This window comes from Pelobates fuscus, chromosome 1 (genome assembly GCF_036172605.1).
Source record: "Pelobates fuscus isolate aPelFus1 chromosome 1, aPelFus1.pri, whole genome shotgun sequence".
NCBI lineage: Eukaryota > Metazoa > Chordata > Amphibia > Anura > Pelobatidae > Pelobates > Pelobates fuscus.
In genome coordinates this window covers 180,961,039-180,983,907 of record NC_086317.1, presented here as the reverse complement: position 1 = coordinate 180,983,907, position 22,869 = coordinate 180,961,039, and the positions used below count along the sequence as shown (strand labels likewise).

Here is a 22,869-nt window from a genome sequence, read left to right as displayed (position 1 = left end):
TCGACAACGAATACTATACACGCGTACTATTCAACAGTCACACCTGTTTCCTCTGGCAACAGCACCACGTGGTACGGTTACCAAGTGAAACGTACACAATAACAATAAACACTCAGGGAATTCCCGTACACACACAGCTGTTACACCAGTCACTATATAATCAATATTATGCCCTTTGGCGTAACTATACAGTCACCCACGCTATAATTCTCTATATACGAATTACCCGTCTATAACACAACCCAGTAACATCGTCTTTTACAAATAGCGGTAACAGTACGGTTAGCATAGGTCAAAGCACAAGTTAAGGTCACAATACAATTATTAGTGGTTATGGTGTTAAACATGCAATGGACGACAATGATTAGTACTTATATACAGTGTCAGTAAATATACAGGGTTATGGTACCGTGCACTATAATACAGCAACACACTATTAACACTCTCGCTAGACGGCTGAGCTCGCGCTATCTAACAAGATATACATTTTACTAAACAATCTTTAACACATTTACAATTCCCAACTAAACTATTGGCCAGTACCTTGAATGGACTACCTAAAACTATATACACCCGTTTTGGTTAGCCACACTGCCCAATCACCACATATAGCGAGCTAGAGAACCGAATTTACACAGGCGCCTCTTAGTCGCACTATCAAAAGTCTAGTGGGTTCCAAATTTACACGCCTTCCCACTTAGCCCAGATAGGTTGAGAGCTAGCGAACCGAATTTACACAGGCGCCGCTTAGTCTCCTGGTCCCTCCGACCTAGCGAACGTAATATACACCCTAGAACGCTAGTCTAGACAAGACACCGGTGTCCGGCTAGGGCTATTTACACCAGGACCCCGCCTGACTAACAAAATCAAACGGTCTGACTAAAGAGCGTTCGATCGAGCGGTGCGCCTTCGCTCCTTCCCTCCGACAGAGGGGGCAGATACACAGATTCAAACCCCTTTGGGCCTACCGCACAATCGGTATACCCCTAGTGGGTCCTGCCGTCTAAAACAGCAGTTGTCTTACCTCCTCGTTCCTGAACCTGAGTTCACACTCATCGACGGGGACACCCCAGCACTTCTCACTTAGAGGCCGATGATCTCCTGGACAACAGACCAGTGGCGCCGAGACGAAGGGAGGTCCACGCAGAAGTTCAGGGGTGCAGCCGTAGAGAACGTGGGCAAAGATAGACCGTCTCACGCCTCTGCCTCTCAGCTACCGTTGAACGATGAGCTTCCCGGCCAATGCACCAAATGAATCCGGAGAAACTGACGGAAGCCAAGCACAGAGAGATGGACACAGGTTTCTTCAGGAAGGAAGAGATTCTTTATTGGATCACCGATCGGGACTCAGAGGGACTAGCGTCACCAAAATACAGCAAGTTCTGAGTCCCGGACAATAGTGCAGGCTCCTTATATAGGCACATAACTCCACCCGCACATTCTCTTAACCAATCAACACAAATAAGAATTAACTTCCTGCTTGACCGCATGGCTTGTCCAGCACAATGGAGGAGGGGGAATACTACATCCTGTATTCTTGCACATGCTCCGTACACTACTGATCGTATCTTGCCTCGTGCAACCAACTGATCGATACGTCAGCATATGCACGTACACATGCCACGTGGTAATCTCGGCCTACTAAATTTATTTTTACCGAGATTCCACCACAGGGGGACCTACTGTCCTCCCCCCCCCCGGCAACCCACCCCTGAGCGGTGGGTTGGGGCCCTAGAAAAAAAATAAGGGGGGGACCTACTGTCCTCCCCCCCTGGCCCCCAGCCCTGAGCGGTTGGTGGGGGCCCTAAAAAAAAAAACAATTAGGGGGGGGGGACCTACTGTCATCCCCCCCCCGGCCCCAACCCCTGAGCGGCGGGTGGGGGCCCTAAATAAAAAATCACCCCCCTCCCAACCAAGGTGACTAGGGGTCCCAAGCCCCTAGTCACCCCCCACCCAAATAAAACTATCCCCTACCTACCCCCCTCACCCTAAAAATAGTGAGGGGGGAATAAAATAGCTAACCTGTAAACAAAAATTAAACTTACCATTTGACGTCTTCTTTTTTCTAAAATCTTAATTTTTCAGCCCCAAAAAGGCCAAATAAAAAGCCATCATACCTGTCGAATGTAAAATAAAATAAAAAATCCGAGCGCAAAAAAAAATCCAGACGAAAAAGAAAAAACCTGAAGCTAAAAATTCCGCGCAGACTGAGCTCTGCAGGGCGGGGCAAGGCTCTATAAGCCTTGCCCCGCCCTGCAATTAGGCTAAGAACACTCTGATTGGTTGGTTTAAGCCAATCAGAGTGCTGTTTGTCATTTTACAGAGCGTGGGAAAATTCCAAAGAATTTTCCCACGCTGTGTAAAATGACACAGAGCACTCTGATTTTGTGGCTTGAAATCCATCCAATCACAGTGCTCTGTGTCATTTTACACAGCGTGGGAAAATTCCAAAGAACTTTCCCACGCTGTGTAAAATGACATAGAGCACTCTGATTTTGTGGCTTGAAATCCATCCAATCACAGTGCTCTGTGTCATTTTACACAGTGTGGGAAAGTTCTTTGGGGGGCTACTGTCCTCCCCTCCCCCGGACCCCACCCCTGCGTGGTGGGTGGGGGCTATAAACCACAATAGGGGCGACCTTTTGTCCACCCCCCGCCCCTACCCCTGCGCGGCGGCCCTAAATATGGATAAGGGGGGGTACCTACTGTACTCCGCCCGGCCCCCACCCCTGAGCGGTGGGTGGTGGCCTTAAAAACCAATAAGGATGGGACCTACTGTCCTCCCCTCCGGCCCCCACCCCTGAGCGGTGGGTGGGGGCCCTAAAAAACAATAAGGGGGGGACCTATTGTCCTCCCCCCCGGCCCCCACCCCTGAGCGGTGGGTGGGGGCCCTTAAAAACAATAAGCGGTGGGGCCTACTGTCCTCCCCCCCCCGGCCCCCACCCCTGAGCGGTGGGTGGGGGCCCTAGAAAAACAATAAGGGGGGACCTACTGTCCTCCCCCCCGGCCCCCACCCCTGAGCGGCGGGTGGGGGCCCTAAATAAAAATTCACCCCCCTCCCAATCACGGTGACTAGGGGTCCCAAGCCCCTAGTCACCCCCCACCCAAATAAAACTATCCCCTACCTACCCCACTCACCCTAAAAAGAGTGAGGGGGGAATCAAATAGCTAACCTGTAAACAAAAATTAAACTTACCATTTGACGTCTTCTTTTTTCTAAAATCTTCATTTTTCAGCTCCAAAAAAGGCCAAATAAAAAGCCATCATACCCGTCGAATTTAAAATAAAATAAAAAACCCGAGCGCAAAAAAAAACCCAGACGAAAAAAAAAAAACCCGACGCTAAAAAAATTAATCCATCTTCACCCATGGAGGGCTCCGCGCAGACTGAGCTCTGCAGGGCGGGGCAAGGATTATAAAGCCTTGCCCCGCCCTGCAATTAGGCTAAGAATACTCTGATTGGTTGGTTTAAGCCAATCAGAGTGCTCTTTGTCATTTTACAGAGCGTGGGAAAATTCCAAAGAATTTTCCCACGCTGTGTAAAATGACACAGAGCACTCTGATTTTGTGGCTTGAAATCCATCCAATCACAGTGCTCTGTGTCATTTTACACAGCGTGGGGAAATTCCAAAGAACTTTCCCATGCTGTGTAAAATGACACAGAGCACTGTGATTGGTTAGATTCCAAGCCCACCAATCAGAGTGCTCTTTGTCATTTTACACAGCGTGGGAAAATTCCAAAGAACTTTCCCACGCTGTGTAAAATGACACAGAGCACTGTGATTGGTTAGATTCCAAGGCCACCAATCAGAGTGCTCTTTGTCATTTTACACAGCGTGTGAAAATTCCAAAGAACTTTCCCACGCTGTGTAAAATGACACAGAGCACTGTGATTGGATGGATTTCAAGCCACCCAATCAGAGTGCTCTGTGTCATTTTACACAGTGTGGGACAATTCTTTGGAATTTTCCCACGCTCTGTAAAATGACAAAGAGCACTCTGATTGGCTTAAAACAACCAATCAGAGTGTTCTTAGCCTAATTGCAGGGCGGGGCAAGGCTTTATAAGCCTTGCCCTGCAGAGCTCAGTCTGCGCGGAGCCCTCCATGGGTGAAGATGGATTCATTTTTTTAGCGTTGTTTTTTTTTTTTCGTCTGGATTTTTTTTTGCGCTCTGGTTTTTTATTTTATTTTAAGTTCGACGGGTATGATGGCTTTTTATTTGGCCTTCTTTGGGGCTGAAAAATTAAGATTTTAAAAAAAGAAGACGCCAAATGGCAAGTTTAATTTTTGTTTACAGGTTAGTTATTTTATCCCCCCCTCATTATTTTTAGGGTGAGGGGGGTAGGTTGGGGATAGTTTTATTTGGGTGGGGGGTGGTGACTAGGGGCTTGGGACCCCTAGTCACCTTGATTGGGGGGGGGATTTTTATTTAGGGCCCCCACCCGCCGCTCAGGGGTGGGGACCGGGGGGGGAGGACAGTAGGTCCCCCCCCCCATTATTGTTTTTTTAGGGCCCCCACCCACCGCTATGGGGTGGGGGTCGGGGGGGAGGACAGTAGTTCCCCCCCTATTGTTTATTAGGGCCCCCACCCACCGCTCAGGGGTGGGGGCCAGGAGGGGAGGACAGTAGTTCCCCCCCTTATTGTTTATTAGGGCCCCCACCCACCCCTCAGGGGTGGGGGCCGGGGGGAGGACAGTAGGTTTTCATATTGACCCCCATAGAGTGAGAGGGGGACCTGGGGGGCTTAGGAAGTGGCGGGGAGCACTGCTCCCCGCCGCTTCTCTCTGTACATATTACAAGGAGGGAGCTGCAAGCCGGTAGCTCCCTTCTTGTAATAAACTGAACGAACAAACGAACACTGATACTCAGTGTTAGTTTGTTCGTCTGATTTTTCTATTCATTCATTCGTCTGTCTGATGAATGAATGAATAGATGAAATTCCCGTTCGCATGTCCAGGTGTTTCACTGGGCATGTGTGGGAATCTCAGTGCTATCTAGTGTGGGCAGATGACGGGTCCCACAGGGACTTCACCTACCCACACAAAGGTGGCGGCGCCCTGAATAAAGATTGGGTCAGAAAATAAAGATTTAAAAAGAGGTAATATGGGTGGCTTAGGGGCATTTGGGGGTCAGTTAGATGTAGTGGAGGTGGGAGGGGGGTTAAAAAAAAAAAAACGGGATTCGGCCATGACAGTGCCGTTTTAAGAACCTATTTATTGATTTGGCTGAGAGTATTGAAGCTAGTCTTAATATAACTAACTGCTTTGTATGTGGAGGTACTAATATGGGAGACCAATGGCCATGGGAGAAGAGAGAGGTTTGGCACCCTGGTTCTGAGACAGATGAACAACAGATGCTTTCTCAGTCTGATCATCAAGTAAATGTAAGGGAAAAATCAGAATGGCGTTTAAAAACATCTATCATAGGCCATGTATGTCTAGCTAGAGGAGGGCCACTGTATAATACACCTGTTGGAGAGTTAACCTGCTTAGGAAAGAAGGTCTGTCCTAAGTAACGCTGATACTAAAGATACTACTGGCATAGGCGTGCGCACGGGGTGTGCAGGGTGTGCCTGGGCACACCCTAATCCCTGCGGCACGCCTATTTATTGAGACCGGCAGGGGATATCTCAGGATCTCCCCTGCCGGCTCATGCAGAGCCGTCGCTATCCGAGCGCCGGCTCTGCTCTAAGCCTCCCCTCACCAGCTCACAGGCATGGAGGGAGGCAGGAGAGGACCCGGGGAGCTATTGCCAGCTGCTCCGCCGGGTTCCTCTCGCGAGATCTGAGCGTTGCCGCGGCAACGCTCAGATCTCGCGTGAGTGAACTCTAGCCCTGCGGGGCTAGAGTTCACTCTCCACTGGACCACCAGGGATGGCAGCAGCAGAAAGCATCCCCCCTCCCAGGCATAATGTAAGAAGGGAGGGGGGATATTAACTGATCTGCCCCCACCTCCACTGGACCACCAGGGAAGGCAGCAAGGAAGGATCCCCCCTCCCTACATAAAGTAAGAAGAGAGGGGGGATATTAAATAATGTACCCCCACCTCCACCCCCCACAATCACCCACACACATACACAGCACACACACATACACAGCACCCACACACATACACAGCACCCACAGACATACACAGCACCCACACACATACACAGCACCCACACACATACACAGCACCAACACACATAGACAGCACCAACACACATACAGCACCCACACACACATACAGCACCCACACACACAGCACCCTCACACACAAACAGCACCCTCACACACAGTACATTTACAGCACCCTCACAAGTGCACACACACACACAAACAGCACCCTGACACACAGTACATTCACAGCACCCTCACAAGCACGCACACACAAACACCCTCACCCACATAGTACACTACCAGCACCCTCACACACACATCACACTAACAGCACTCACACAGCTTTGTGTGTGTGTATATATGTGTATATATATATACATATATACATATACATACATACATATACGCGTGTGCTTGTGCTTTAGGGTGCACACCCTAATGCAATAGGCTGTGCACGCCTATGACTACTGGGTGGTCAGCTTCAAATTTCTCAGAACCTACTAATCCTTTTGCCAATTACACCAATTTGAAAGAGGTATGGTTTGATCTATCTGCTACATCTAATTGGAAAACCCCAGTGAATTTGTACTGGATCTGTGGTAAGAAAGCATATTTGGAGTTACCACTAGTTTGGGAAGGGACATGTGTGCTAGTATGCTCAAACCATCCTTCTTTTTGTTTCCAATTGAAACAGGAGAGACCTTGGGAGTTAAGGTTTATGATGTGAATCATAAAAAGAAGCGAGCATCATTGAATATAGGTAGTTGGGAAGATGATGAGTGTCCTCCCCAACGTATCATAAATTACTATGGACCTGCTACCTGGGTTGAAGATGGCACTTATGGTTACCGAACCCCCATTATCCCATATATATGCTCAACCGCATCATAAGATTGCAGGCGGTGGTTGAGATTATAACCAACGAGACAGCAGAAGCCCTCAACCTCTTAGCGAAACAGAATACCCGCATGAGATCCGCCATTTACCAAAATAGGCTAGCCCTTGATTATTTGCTAGCAGTAGAAGGAGGTGTGTGTGCAATGTTTAACCTTAGTAATTGTTGTCTGCATATAGATGATGAGGGGCAGGCAGTGGTTGATATTACTAGCAACATGGTTAAACTGACACATGTATCTACTCAGATCTGGAACGGGTATAATCCGAGTGGTTGGTTTGGAAGCTGGTATGAGCAGCCTGGTGGGATTAAAGCATTAGTAGGAGGAGTAGTGCTTATTATATTCTTATGACTCCTCCTGCCCTGCCTAGTCCCATTAGTGGTCGGGTCTGTGCGTGGTGTTATAGAGAGAAAGACAGCTGCCCATGTAATGGCCATCTGGAAATATGAACCTCTAGCCCAGAGAGAGAATAATCAGGATGATGAGTGTTGAGAGAGCATGAAGTTAACCCCTTAAGGACACATGACATGTGTGACATGTCATAATTCCCTTTTATTCCAGAAGTTTGGTCCTTAAGGGGTTAAGTTAGAATGCTTACAAGGTCTGTTCCTGTTCATGGTTACTAGAGTGGTGTTGGCAAATTATGGTTAGTGATGCATCTTGTATAACTTTGTATCAGAGGCATCAAAGGGGGGAATGTGATGGGATTCCAGCATGGTCAAAATTTAGTAGGCCGAAATCTCCACATGGCATATGCTAATTAGTATCTGATTACAAACAGTTGGATGAGTCATCAGTATACTGAGCATGTGTGTAAGTGGATAGTACATTCCTTTGTCTGTAAGTGCCATGTGGACTGCCCATATAAGGAGATCCAGGATGTTGTATACACTGATTGGTCTAAGGGCATGTGTGGGTGGAGCTATTAATGGGAGGAGTTATTGTTTAACCCCTTAAGGACCAAACTTCTGGAATAAAAGGGAATCATGACATGTCACACATGTCATGTGTCCTTAAGGGGTTAATAAACTGCTTCTGAAACGTGCTCAGGGCTCATACCTTTTGAACACAGGTTCAGTGTGAGACTCGATCGGTGTGTGAATAAAGACCTTTTTTACTTCCTGAAGACCTGCCTCCATCTCTCTGTGTTTGGCTTCTGCAAGTTAGTCTGGTAACACTATGTTTTCAGCTGCAGGGTTAAAACTAAAGGGGCCTGGCACCGATATCACTTCATTGAGCTGAAGTGGTCTGGCTGCCTATAGTGGTCCTTTACGTTTGTGGTGACCCAAAAGCTTTTGCAGAGGAACTGTAATTTGGCTGATTTTAGTTCAACCAAATAGCACAAGCAAAAGCTTACTTTCAGTTAGCTATCTTTTTTTAAATTTTTTTTATTTTACTTAGTTAACATTTGCAGTGCCATTTTTATGACACGTGTGCTCGCACAGCACCGGTGCAGAAAATCAGAACATACATGCTTGAGTACAAGATTTCTTCATTGGAAGCTCACGTGCGCATACATGCATCCAAGGACTCATGGTCTGATAAAGCGGAAGTTTTTTCTTACACCTGCTCAATTATTCACTCCAGTAAACACTACAAATTCTTTTCAGCTGGTACAAACAAATCCAGTATGCATCAATTCGTTTGTGCATAGATTACAAGGAATTTGATTCGTTGAACCAGCTGAAACCAAGTTTTGGTCAAGTCTAGTAAATGTTGAAATAACATTTATTGTGGTGAAGGAGGGAGCAACTGTCACTTCTTCATTGAACACAATGAATAAACCTTAGTGTTTCCAGCTATGCCATTTAATCCTAAATCTTCACCAAAATCATAAAATTTTGAGATTTTAATAAAAAAAAATTGTAATCTTTGCTGAACATGCTATCTGTAATCTGCACTGCAGTTCCCTTTTTTTTTTTTTTTTGTTATAGAATTTTCTATTTACGATAGAATGAAACTATCGCTGAGATGAGGTGGTTTCATAGATGGTACACCGCTATGCAACATACCATCTGCATTGTTTATATAATTACTCCGTAGCGGTAGGCGTGACCTGAGTTTAGTTTCGGTTTTGTATTTCCTTGACTTGGGATTTAGACAGAGAGGGTCAGCACAGCAATGGCACTCACTCGGATACAAACAAAGGTTTACAAGGTTTCTTTTTCAGTCTACTATCCTTTGTTATGTGCGTTTCTGTGAGGGTCTCCTGTGGTTTTACAGTGCGTTCCATTAGCTCGAACGTTATACTTCCGTGTGTTCACAAAGGAGTGATTGTGAATTATAATTTTTTTTTTTAAATTTAAAGTCTGAAACGAGGCTTTGATGTATTTTTGGTTTACTCGTTACAGCCCATGGCTAAACTAGAGGGTCTCGGGAAGATTCATCATGTTACAGCCTGTCAGTCAAACAAAGTAAGTGTTATTTTAGGCCCTGTTGTTTATCTCAGTCCTGTATGATTTGGTGATTACACACAGGTTGCTAATCAGGCTTTCTTCCTTCATGATTAAAACAACGTTTTTTGTTTTTTTTTTATTTAATCTGTGCTTTTAATTATTTGTTTACATTTTATTAGCCCTTTAAATATATAATTCGTTATAGATGTTATACTGATTACATTTAAAAAGCAAACAAAAAACACTTCAACTTCCTGTGTTCCTTGCAAAGTATTGGTTATTTTGCAGAGAAGTGTAAACTAATCAGGAAGTACTTGGGCTTCAAAAGGGACACTATAGTCATTAGAACAACTACAGTTTATAAGGCACTAATGCTAGGAAAACAAAGTTTATTTTTTTTCTTCTTGGTACTATAGTGCCCCCTCTCTAGAGCTCCCCTCCCCCACACATGGTGCAGAAGGGGGTTAGAAACCACTTTACCACCTATCTGATTCCAGCCTGATATCCCTCAGCACTGGGTGAGGCTGTGTCAACGTCAGCCGGTAGGCAGGACCTAATGTGCATGCGCAGCAATTGCTACACTCGCATTAGGGCTTGCCACATAGGAAAGCATTGTACGGATATAATGTTTTATTTTATATGTGCATGTACATTTGTGTGTAGTATTTGTGTTTTGAGTGAAGGGGAGTCTTGTATATACTTTTGGATTTTGAATGCAGGGGGGTGTTTGTATGTAATGTTTGTGTTAGATTGGAGCATGGTGTTTGCATGTTGTGTTGGTGTTTGCTTGGATGTTCGCATATTCACTGATACATACCGGTACATATAACCTGACATGTACGCAAACACACAAATGCACACACTGATACACGCACACTGACGCATACATGCACAGCCTGAAATACATAGATATACATATACACAGACACATACAATATATATATATTTTTTTTCTTTTCACTAAACCTCCTGTTCACCTCCCTTTCTTTTCCAGGAGGGTGGTTTGCTTGGAGTTGTGACGATGCTGCTGGTTTAGGGGAGCAGGATCTGTCTGCAGCAGCTCCTGTCTTTTTCCCCCCCATGCTGCCTGTGCCTTTTCCTCCAACGCCTCCTCCCTCCCTGTGATCAGTAAGATGCTGGGAGGAAGTGATAGGGTATCATTTCCTCCCAGGTTGCAGACTATTACAGGTGCCCAGTAAGGCTCTTAAAGGGCAGTGGTGTCCGATCGAGCCCCTGTTAATCAGTAAAGCAATATTACACTATGTGAAGTATTAAACGTGTGTCTACAACTCACAAGGCTGTGGGAGTGGAACACACAAAGGTCAGGATGGTGATTCCACATCCACCAGTAAAGTATTAGAAAGAAAGAAGTGGTAGAGTCTCAATAAAATTAGACTCAGGGCTGGTTTTGAACGCAATATATAGGAAATTCTTAATACATATTATGACTAAACAATCAGCACTGAGCACTAGTGGAGAAAATTGTCCATTGATCTATAATATATACTGTATATATATATTCCAGGAAGTGCCTCAAAATTGATCAAATAAAAGATACTTTATTATGATTCTGCTAAAAGGAAGGGGGCACTATAAATGGAATATCAAAAATAAGAAAATAATAATAGAATATATCAAAAAGAATGGACAAAATATCTATAGAGGGAGAGACAAAAACCTTTAAAGTTGTAATATAATGGCTAGCTTCAAAACAATTAGGTAAAATAAATAGCCCAAAAACAGGCAGGCAGAGGATAACGAGGGATTATATATATATATATATATATATATATATTACAATTAATCTACCCTCTTGCTCCTAGATGGAACACCTTCAAGGGTGTTCTATGCTGTCCCTATTAATATATAACAAGGAAAAAAAAAACAGTAGAAAATACTTGACAGAGCAGCATATATAAGAGGAGAAATATAGATCAAAAGTATAATCCCTGTAGCTCCTAAAGCAAACACCTTCGAGGATGTTCTATACTATACTGAAAATAAAATAAATCAAACACCAAGTGCCACCATTGTGAAAAAACGTGTGAGCTAAACATGAACCCGACGGCTTTTTAGCCCCTGACGAAGGTGCATTAGACGCACCGAAACGCGCGTCGGGTTCATGTTAAGCTCACACGTTTTTTCACAATGGTGGCACTAGGTGTTTGATTTTGATTTATTTTATTTTTATTTTCAGCACTGATTTATTTAATTTGAGGGGAGACAGGCAGAGGTAGCCTTTTCATTTCCTTCCTCTCCTTTAGGGATAGTATAGAACATCCTTGAAGGTGTTGCTTTAGGAGCTACAGGGATTATACTTTTGATCTGTATTTCTCCTCTTATATATGCTGCTCTGTCAAGTATTTTCTACTGTTTTTTTTCTCCTTGTTTTATATTAATAGGGACAGCATAGAACACCCTTGAAGGTGTTCCATCTAGGAGCAATAGGGTAGATTAATTGTGTGTGTGTGTGTGTGTATATATATATATATATTTGTGGTCGGTTAATATCGTATAGTGAAGTACCTTGTGATTGGAATTAAGTCGGTGTGGTGTGCCGGAACCGACGTAGAGGGTAGGCCTGAAAAAGAGGGCCCCCCTGAATGAATTGTATAAGAGGGAGAGGTGGGTGGGGTGAACAGCGTGCGTACGGCAGGTAGGAAGGGGGGGAGTAGCGTTTATATGGAACGCTTAACTCCTCCCACAAATACAGGCCTTCCGGCCTTAAAACTTGTGGTCGGTTAATATCGTATAGTGAAGTACCTTGTGATTGGAATTAAGTCGGTGTGGTGTGCCGGAACCGACGTAGAGGGTAGGCCTGAAAAAGAGGGCAAAAGGAAATGCCAGAAAACACACTTATAGCACTATAAAATCCATGTCTTGCTGCTCCTGTGTTGGGAATGTTCCTGTATAATATATAGCCGATTCCTAGTGCCTCTAATGTTTGTTCCGGCGTACTGCTACTGGATGTCGTTCTTATAGAATGGATGTGAAAATAGCAGCTAGTGGTCCTACTTACTCTAATGACGGAATGTGAACGTAGAATCGTATTTAGAAGTAGATAGGGAGTGATTAGTGGTTAAGTGTCTCGATTGTCTGGTTCGAACGTTGACGTGACGCGGTGTAGTGTTTGTACCTTCTTAAATTCCTTGGGGAGACATGACTTACCTGTCTGATTAGTTGTGATCGTGGAGTTGTAGGGTTCCCGACCCTTGTATGGTTGCAGGCACATAGATTTAAGACCTGGTTGTGTGGCGCGAATGCTGTTTAGGGAGTCTGATACTGCCCGGTATTCCCATCTGTGTACGTACGTTACTGTGAAGCGATAACCAATTATCTTGATATCTTGTGTAAAAAATGGGGTTTGGTTTGAAAGGCTTGTCAGAAACGTGTATGTCAGTTCGGAATAGTGCGATCATGTACGTATGAAGGTTTGAATAAAAGGTGGCAAAAATGTAGAAAAGACTACAGGGTGAACAGTATGCCTGTGGAAGTCCTGCTCCACTGCTTCTTGGAAGAATGTCACGATTCTGTTATATGTATCCTAGAGCAAACAAAAAATGTTCTAGATGATAACTTGTGTCCAGCCCCCACCGAGTGACCGGAAGGGGATGCCAAAATGCAGATTATGCCTGTGAGATGTGAGATGTGAGTTGGGTGAGGTACGAGACTGAGCGACTCATGGATAGTCGGCCCTAATAGACACGAAAATGCTGCAATCCCTCGTCTGACGTTGCGTATGTAGGATATCCTGAAAAAGAACATGACAACAACAATGAATCCAAACAACAACAATATGGTTAAGTAAAATAGAACTGGCTGGCTAACTAGTGCCGAAGCGAAAAGCTCACTACCCCGTGACAAGTGAGGCCCTGCTAGTAGCCAAGCGGCTGGTGAGAGGCTCTACCTATGATTTGGGCGTGGGGCTCGAGCCACTAGCGTGGTGGCCTCTCGGTGACAGTAAAGATCCAAAACGTGTGGCCGTGTCAGGTGAGGCCCTAACTATAAACCCGATAGGTGGGTGAATGCGAGGCACTAACTATGATTTGGGCCGAGGGGCGAAATCTCCGTGTTGAGATTGGGGAGTTGGCCTCGCGGGACCAGCTACGGTGTACAGCTAAGGCCAGCTCCTAACCCTAGATAGCCAGTTCTCTGACCCTAGACGGGGGCTTGAAAAGGGGGTAACGTAACGTGCTTGGAAACCCAAGTTGTAGTAAATGATAGATACCCGGATATTCCCAGATAGAGACAGAGGAAACGAAGGGAGAGAAAGGAGGAAGAAGGAACTGAAGTCGAGGGAAGGAAAATAATGTGCAGTACAGTGAAGTACTATGGAGATATAGCTGATAGTGCAGTATCGATAGACCCCGAGGGTGCTGAAGATTCTCATGATGGTTACCATATAAACCTGAAAGGAGATGAAATGAAGGCGTTGTGCCAAGAAAACGTCGTAGCAGCTGACGGAGAGAGGAGGGTGAAATTAGCAAGGTAGTGAGTAACAAAACGATTGTTACGGGTAGTGAGTACGAATGAAGAGTTGTGGAGTGGAGCCGTGGCCTGACGAGGCAAGGCAGGAATCAAGCCCCCGTACCCCAAACATGTAACAACGTGGCCTGGTAGAGGCAGTTGTTAGGAAACACAATGAAACTAAACCTGATAGAAACAGGTGATAATCGTTTAACAAAGGCCAATTGTGTAACAATTGTAGGAAATGTGAATGGAAACACATTTATACCAGATGGAAACAGGCGGCAATAGTGAACCAGTAATTGTCTACTGCTAGCAGATTACAAAATGAAACAAATAGTAACTGATTGTCGGTTCGATACCTCATCGTGTAACAACGTGGCCTTGTCGAGGCGGTTGTTTGAAGTGTGGATGAAACAAAATTGTACCTGATAGAAATAGGCGATAATAGCGACCTAGAGACTGTCTAATGGTAACAAATGACAGTATGCAACATTAATAGAAATCAGCGGGGAATGTCAAATGGCGGTTACGTCTGAACCTGAGGTAATTCGATGCATGTATAACAGGAGATGCGTAAGTGTAAGCGTAAACTGGGAGATAAAACAAACCCAACATATACACAGTGTTTAGTTAGTTAGATTAACTTGACCCAATAAAATAGTACATGCATAGCGTCAGGCATTTAGTGTTAATACGTGGGATGCACCAATAGAAGAATCACCATTAACAACCTGAAAACAGGACGGCAGAGAAGCTACACATTATACAGAATAAAACAGCAAATACCATCAAACCACTAGGTCTAGATACCAGCCGAATGACTAGGACTTTGCACTGATACATTAAAACATAATGGAAAGTATGCCCAAAACCTCCAATTTAGAAATATTGCGCATATATGCGAAAAACATTATGGAAAGTAGGAGTGAAAACTTACGTAGCCAATATGTCGTGCATGATATGATAAAATTACTGGCATCCCTTCCTTTACCCCCTCCGTAGAAAAGCATAGCCACTATAACAACATGAGTCTGAACCCAAGTGGATTAATATATAAAATAACCATAGCAAGATAACGTTTGGACCGGAAATTAATGAGTCCGTGAAGGGGTGAGGGGGGGGTCTAGGACCCCGACCCCCCCAGACGGGTGATTGAAAGTGACCGCCTAGGTGCTGGCGAGAGGGGAGCGTGGGTGGTCCCTGGTAAGATTTATGTGACTACCAAGTAGCAACAAATTCATAAAATACAACCTAACCATTTAGCATAGATTAAGTTGACAAGACTGTTGTGCATTAACCTTGTTTGGTAATAATTGGCCACCTGCATGCACAGTGAATTCATCAGGCCTGCAATGGGTTAAACGGCTGGCAAGGAGCCCAGTTAGCTGCACACAATAGGCGTTAATCCCTGGAATGATAGCAGGCAATTCCAATGGGTTTTTAAGTATTTAGCCCTGAGCATACTGGGAATGTGACAATATGTAGAAGTGATCTACAGTGCATATGAGACAGCAATTAACACAATAAATCACAACCACTTAGTAAATTCAGTTAAATCCTTAACGCACAAAGATACTTCTTCTTAAATAAAACGGTCTTATCAAGGTGTAAAAACCAACAAAACCCACCAAATTCTCAACACAGTCTATATTGAAAATAAATACATTTACTCTATATAATTATGTACATATGCACTTAAGCTATTTTAAAACATTTTCAAATGTTAATGGCTGATTTCTAATGACAAGTACAAGATCACAAAATATAAAACAAAATAACATAGATGACTGAATGAATGAGTAACCGACTCACAAACCCATTTTGGTTGGCCTAAAAGAATCACCAACATCTACTGCTTAATGTGTACTACACTTAACAAAGTAGACATAAATCTGATTACACCACGATTTGATGCCCCAGGCAACCAGGAGCTGGAAAAATATCTGACAATGATGCTGGGATCTACAAAACGATGAAAGCCATAAAGGAATTAGTTTTACCAGCTTAGAGTAAACTAATGTAGACCTCTGTAAATAGGTTTAACACATAATACATTTGGCATGCTGTACATTTGCGATTTCCCCTGTACCAGCCAGGTAGTGATGTGTTAGCATCCTCGATATGCGTGTTCCGGTCTCCCACGACCACAGCGATGTGGAGGGGACCGGAATGAGAAGACTCACGGTTGCTGGAAAGCGTCGAACGGCAAATAGCCCGAGTGCGGCTATTTGCCGATTACCTTGGCGGAGGAGCAGGGGGAACGGAGAGGAAGCCGGACCGCAAAAGGCGAGGACCGGAAGTGCCTGATCGAGGACCGGAAGTTCGGCTGTCACTGAGAGTGAACAGCGTGCGTACGGCAGGTAGGAAGGGGGGGAGTAGCGTTTATATGGAACGCTTAACTCCTCCCACAAATACAGGCCTTCCGGCCTTAAAACGTGTGTGTGTGTGTGTGTGTGTATATGTATATATGTATATATATATATATATATATATATATATATCTCTATATCCCTCTTGTTATCCTCTGACTGCCTGTTTTTTGGCTATTTATTTTACCTCATTGTTTTGAGGCTAACCATTCTATTACAACTTTAAGGTTTTTGTCTCTCCCTCTATAGATATTTTGTCCATTCTTTTTGATATATTCTATTATTATTTTCTTATTTTTGATATTCCATTTATAGTGCCCCCTTCCTTTTAGCAGAATCATAATAAAGTATCTTTTATTTGATCAATTTTGAGGCACTTCCTGGAATATATACAATATATATTATTTGTGGTCGGTTAATATCGTATAGTGAAGTACCTTGTGATTGGAATTAAGTCGGTGTGGTGTGCCGGAACCGACGTAGAGGGTAGGCCTGAAAAAGAGGGCCCCCCCTGAATGAATTGTATAAGAGGGAGAGGTGGGTGGGGTGAACAGCGTGCGTACGGCAGGTAGGAAGGGGGGGGAGTAGCGTTTATATGGAACGCTTAACTCCTCCCACAAATACAGGCCTTACGGCCTTAAAACTTGTGGTCGGTTAATATCGTATAGTGAAGTACCTTGTGATTGGAATTAAGTCGGTGTGGTGTGCCGGAACCGACGTAGAGGGTAGGCCTGAAAAAGAGGGCAAAAGGAAATGCCAGAAAACACACTTCTAGCACTATATAAAATCCATGTCTTGCTACTCCTGTGTTGGGAATGTTCCTGTATAATATATAGCCGATTCCTAGTGCCTCTAATGTTTGTTCCGGCGTACTGCTACTGGATGTCGTTCTTATAGAATGGATGTGAAAATAGCAGCTAGTGGTCCTACTTACTCTAATGACGGAATGTGAACGTAGAATCGTATTTAGAAGTAGATAGGGAGTGATTAGTGGTTAAGTGTCTCGATTGTCTGGTTCGAACGTTGACGTGACGCGGTGTAGTGTTTGTACCTTCTTAAAGTTTCCTTGGGGAGACATGACTTACCTGTCTGATTAGTTGTGATCGTGGAGTTGTAGGGTTCCCGAACCCTTGTATGGTTGCAGGCACATAGATTTAAGACCTGGTTGTGTGGCGCGAATGCTGTTTAGAGAGTCTGATACTGCCCGGTATTCCCATCTGTGTACGTACGTTACTGTGAAGCGATAACCAATTATCTTTGATATCTTGTGTAAGAAATGGGGTATGGTTTGAAAGGCTTGTCAGAAACGTGTATGTCAGTTCGGAATAGTGCGATCATGTACGTATGAAGGTTTGAATAAAAGGTGGCAAAAATTTAGAAAAGACTACAGGGTGATCAGTATGCCTGTGGAAGTCCTGCTCCACTGCTTCTTGGAAGAATGTCACGATTCTGTTATATGTATCCTAGAGCAAACAAATAAAGTTCTAGATGATAACTTGTGTCGAGCCCCAACAGCCGAGTGACCGGAAGGGGATGCCAAAATGCAGATTATGCCTGAGAGATGTGAGTTGGGTGAGGTACGAGACTGAGCGACTCATGGATAGTCGGCCCTGATAGACACGAAAATGTTGCAATCCCTCGTCTGACGTTGCGTATGTAGGACATCCTGAAAAAGAACATGACAACAACAATGGACTCAAACAACAACAATATGGTTAAGTAAAATAGAACTGGCTGGCTAACTAGTACCGAAGCGAAAAGCTCACTACCCCGTGACAAGTGAGGCCCTGCTAGTAGCCAAACGGCTGGTGAGAGGCTCTACCTATGATTTGGGCGTGGGGCTCGAGCCACTAGCGTGGTGGCGGGGTGGTGGCCTCTCGGTGACAGTAAAGATCCAAAACGTGTGGCCGTGTCAGGTGAGGCCCTAACTATAAACCCGATAGGTGGGTGAATGCGAGGCACTAACTATGATTTGGGCCGAGGGGCGAAATCTCCGTGTTGAGATTGGGGAGTTGGCCTCGCGGGACCAGCTACGGTGTACAGCTAAGGCCAGCTCCTAACCCTAGATAGCCAGTTCTCTGACCCTAGACGGGGGCTTGATAAGGGGGTAACGTAACGTGCTTGGAAACCCAAGTTGTAGTAAATGATAGATACCCGGATATTCCCAGATAGAGACAGAGGAAACGAAGGGAGAGAAAGGAGGAAGAAAGAAGAAGGAACTGAAGTCGAGGGAAGGAAAATAATGTGCAGTATAGTGAAGTACTATGGAGATATAGCTGATAGTGCAGTATCGATAGACCCCGAGAGTGCTGAAGATTCTCATGATGGTTACCATATAAACCTGAAAGGAGATGAAATGAAGGCGTTGTGCCAAGAAAACGTCGTGGCAGCTGACGGAGAGAGGAGGGTGAAATTATCAAGGTAGTGAGTAACAAAACGATTGTTACGGGTAGTGAGTACGAATGAAGAGTTGTGGAGTGGAGCCGTGGCCTGACGAGGCAAGGCAGGAATCAAGCCCCCGTACCCCAAACATGTAACAACGTGGCCTGGTAGAGGCAGTTGTTAGGAAACACAATGAAACTAAACCTGATAGAAACAGGTGATAATCGTTTAACAAAGGCCAATTGTGTAACAATTGTAGGAAATGTGAACGAACACATTTATACCAGATAGAAACAGGCGGCAATAGTGAACCAGTAATTGTCTACTGCTAGCAGATGACAAAATGAAACAAATAGTAACAGTGATTGTCGGTTCGATACCTCATCGTGTAACAACGTGGCCTTGTCGAGGCGGTTGTTTGAAGTGTGGATGAAACAAAATTGTACCTGATAGAAATAGGTGATAATAGCGACCTAGTGACTGTCTAATGGTAACAAATGACAGTATGCAACATTAATAGAAATCAGCGGGGAATGTCAAATGGCGGTTACGCCTGAACCTGAGGTAATTCGATGCATGTATAACAGGAGATGCGTAAGTGTAAGCGTAAACTGGGAGATAAAACAAATCCAACATATACAGTGTTTAGTTAGTTAGATTAACTTGACCCAATAAAACAGTACATGCATAGCGTCAGGCATTTAGTGGTATTACGTGGGATGCACCAATAGAAGAAACACCATTAACAACCTGAAAACAGGACGGCAGAGAAGCTACACATTATACAGAATAAACAGCAAATACCATCAAACCACTAGGTGGAGATACTTGCCGAATAAACTAGGACTTTGCACTGATACGTTAAAACATAATGGAAAGTATGCCCAAAATCTCCAATTTAGAAATATTGCACTGATATAAGAAAAACATGATGGAAAGTAGGAGTGAAAATTTCCGTAGCCAATATGTCGTGCATGATATAATAAAATTAGGTAGTAAATCTAGCAGCCCTCTCCAACACTTCAGTGCACCAACTGGTACCTATCAGCCAATAGTGAGAAGCCTGAGGGTGGGTCTGCAGGTGGTTTGGGAGGGTGCTGGACCTGGCACTACAGATTTTTGCGAGCTTAGTCAGCCACAGAGGTAATGGAGCATGAGGGTCATGGGGGTGTCAGCCCTCTGGGATAAAAGTACATTACATTAGATACACTGCTGAGATGCATAGGAGTACTTCCAGCCAAGTAGCCTTAGACCCGCCGCCCACGGTATAATTGCGAGTGTGTGGGCTATTCATTAGGGAGTACCTATATACCAGGCACTGACAGTATGCAATGTACCACTTCATAGCCAGACCACTACTGATTAATGAGTTTTAAAACGTTTACAAGGTCTGTAGTGACCATTATGTGCTAAGAGACCAGACAGGACAGGAGTACATTCTGGATTATGCCCTTACAGACCTCAGAGACTGTTTAAGGCCTGATGGCCTTGTTTAAGTGAGGCAATCTTGTCCAAACATATATGCCCCTGTTAAAATGGAAGCGGGGCCACTCCAAAGAGGCTCAGCTGGGTATTATCTATTTACCCCAAGAGGAAAAGGAAGTCACTCCCAGAACCTCATGAACATTCAGAAGCTATGTTTCATTGACCGAGCAGTGTGCAGTAAGTACAACAAGTTCTTGTAATAGGAATGTACAGGACGTTCTGGGTAGGTTATAGTGCCTATGAATTAAAACGAACAAACAAACAAACAGCCGAATTGCCCTCCGTTCACAGTCTCATATGTGCGTGTGATCGTAGGTACATTAGGGAAAAAAAAGAACGGCGGGAATAGCCGAAAGCGGCTATTCTCGCCGATTACCTGACGTTCATTAGTTTGTGTTGCGAGCGTGTGGCCGAAAGCCGGTGAGAGAGCCGCAAGGAATGATGGGACCGGAAGCGTGCTGTAGAAGACCCGGAAGTTGCTGACGAGAGGGAGGTGAGCAGGCCAGGTGAACAGCGTGCGTACGGCAGGTAGGAAGGGGGGGAGTAGCGTTTATATGGAACGCTTAACTCCTCCCACAAATACAGGCCTTACGGCCTTAAAACATATCAATGGACAATTTTCTCCACTAGTGCTCAGTGCTAATTGTTTAGTCATAATATGAATTAAGTATTTCCTATATATTGTGTTCAAAACCAGCCCTGAGTCTCATTTTATTGAGACTCTACCACTTCTTTCTTTCTAAAGCAATATTACACATCTGGTGGCTCAAATTGCATGGGCCACCAAATGAGCTATCTGAGCCGTCAGGCCCCGGTGCAACCACAGCAGCTGCACCGACGTTGGTTCCGCCACTGGCCTGGGTCAGTGCACCCAGACCTCTTCAATGACACCAACAAGGATCAGCATGCCCAGCCCCAGTAGGTAATAAGAGGGACAAGGAATATAATGTTTTTTTATTTTATTTTTATCTTTATTATTAATGCCCCCATCCTCACCTCCATGCACACACTCCTCACTCTCTATACCCCCTATAAACATGTGCACTTTACACTCCGTGTACACCCACTATACCCAAACATAGTTGTGTATGTTTGAAAAAAAAAAAAAAAAAGACGAAAGTCCATAAAGTTCAACCTGGAAGCCTATTCTTTTATGCTCTAGATCCAAAAAAAGTCAAATAACCCACTACTTGTAGCTATTTCTAATTATGAAAAAAAGAAAAGAAAATCCCTCCTGACTTAGTAATTGCAATCAGATTTCTCCTTGGATCAACAACCTCTTTACACTACATCACACGTATTACAGCATTTACACAAACATACATTACTGCCCCTACGTGCACTTTCTACTGCCCCTAGCCACACATGGCACACCTTTAAACAGCCTACTTTACATACATGCAATCCCTTAAGCAGTCTCCAAACACATACAAAACCACACGCACAGCACCCTTTACCAGCACTGCCCCACTTTTGTCCGCTGGCATTCTGTTATTGTTATCCCGCTGTTCTTGACTGCAAGACCCTTTTCCTCCCCACCCCATACTTTATGTGGTTGTTTCATCACAGACCTTCTGATGCGGCTCAATCTTTGCAAGGCATATTCTCTGGGAAATTGTCTTCGTCTTGAGTTTAGCTTCACAGATTTAAAGGGATACTATAGTGGCACTATCGCTCCCCTTTAGAAATAAAAATTTTAATTGCTTTTTTTACTTGCCCTATCCAGTGTTAATAATAAGCACTGATGCCTCTCGGCGTTGGGTTAACGCTTCGTTCCTCCAACGTCCTGTGCCGAGCACTAATGCGCATGAGCGGCGAGTACTGCTGGCCCGTTAGACTTTCCTATAGGAAAGCATTGAATCTGTGATTTCTTATAGGGAAAAATTTGAAGCTGATGCAGAGCATGAGGACATCCAGCGTCAGATACCGGACCAAAGGTCCTTTTCAATCCAGGAAACGCCTCCAAGGGCTTTCTGGGTGACTGCCACTGGAGGCAGTCTTAGAGCTGCAATGTAAACATTGCAGTTTCTCTGGAACTGCAGTGTTTTACATTGCAGCACTAAGTGCAAAAGGAACACTGCACCCAGACCATTTCAATGAACTGAAGTGGTCTTGGTGCCTATAGTGTCCCTTTAAACAAACCAGTAAGTAACAGAACCTGCTGTCTGATTGAAAACCAATAAAAGTGACAATTTCTGTCATTGTACTTCTTGTAATATGAGGAAGCACTCTACACATTCTATCAAGCTAAAATACTTTAGGGGTCCAGATTGATCCTTTAACCCCTTAAGGACACATGACATGTGTGACACGTCATGATTCCCTTTTATTCCAGAAGTTTGGTCCTTAAGGGGTTAATGGGAGTGGGGCACAACAGTCCTCGCCTCCCAGCCTCACTCATGGGTGACAGTTGGGGAACAAGGGGAAATATAGAAGGGCGGAGAAGTTTTTAAGACAATTGGAAGAAGGTGGCCATAATATAGCCCACTCTTCCTCTCCCCCCCCCCCCCCCCCACCCACCAAACAGTGTTTGTAAGTTATCCCTTTTCCCCTTGCCCCTAATCAGCCCAAACTGTAGTGGTTCTGGTGACTATACTGTCTGTTTTAAGTTTAAACACCATTAACTCAAAACAAGCACATAGAAATGAGCAACTTTGAGAACAGTAGACGCAGTGGTCAGTCAAAGAAACTTCTTGCGCCAGATGATACACATTTGTTTATGTCCGTTTGATATTGGAATATGTCCAGCAGTGAATCCGCTCAGAATTGGCCAA

At 44.4% G+C, this 22,869-nt stretch overlaps 1 protein-coding gene across 1 annotated transcript in view; it reads left to right on the top strand.

The window, feature by feature from the left end:
• The first annotated feature begins 9,071 nt into the window (after positions 1–9,071).
• The window catches only part of OARD1 (O-acyl-ADP-ribose deacylase 1), a 39,004-nt gene continuing 25,206 nt past the window's right edge, over positions 9,072–22,869 (top strand). The window contains exons 1-2 of the mRNA XM_063453139.1: positions 9,072–9,150; positions 9,345–9,407. Coding sequence (XP_063309209.1) covers positions 9,115–9,150; positions 9,345–9,407 — 99 coding nt within the window. The 5' untranslated portion in view covers positions 9,072–9,114. The remainder of the gene's footprint in view (positions 9,151–9,344; positions 9,408–22,869) is intronic.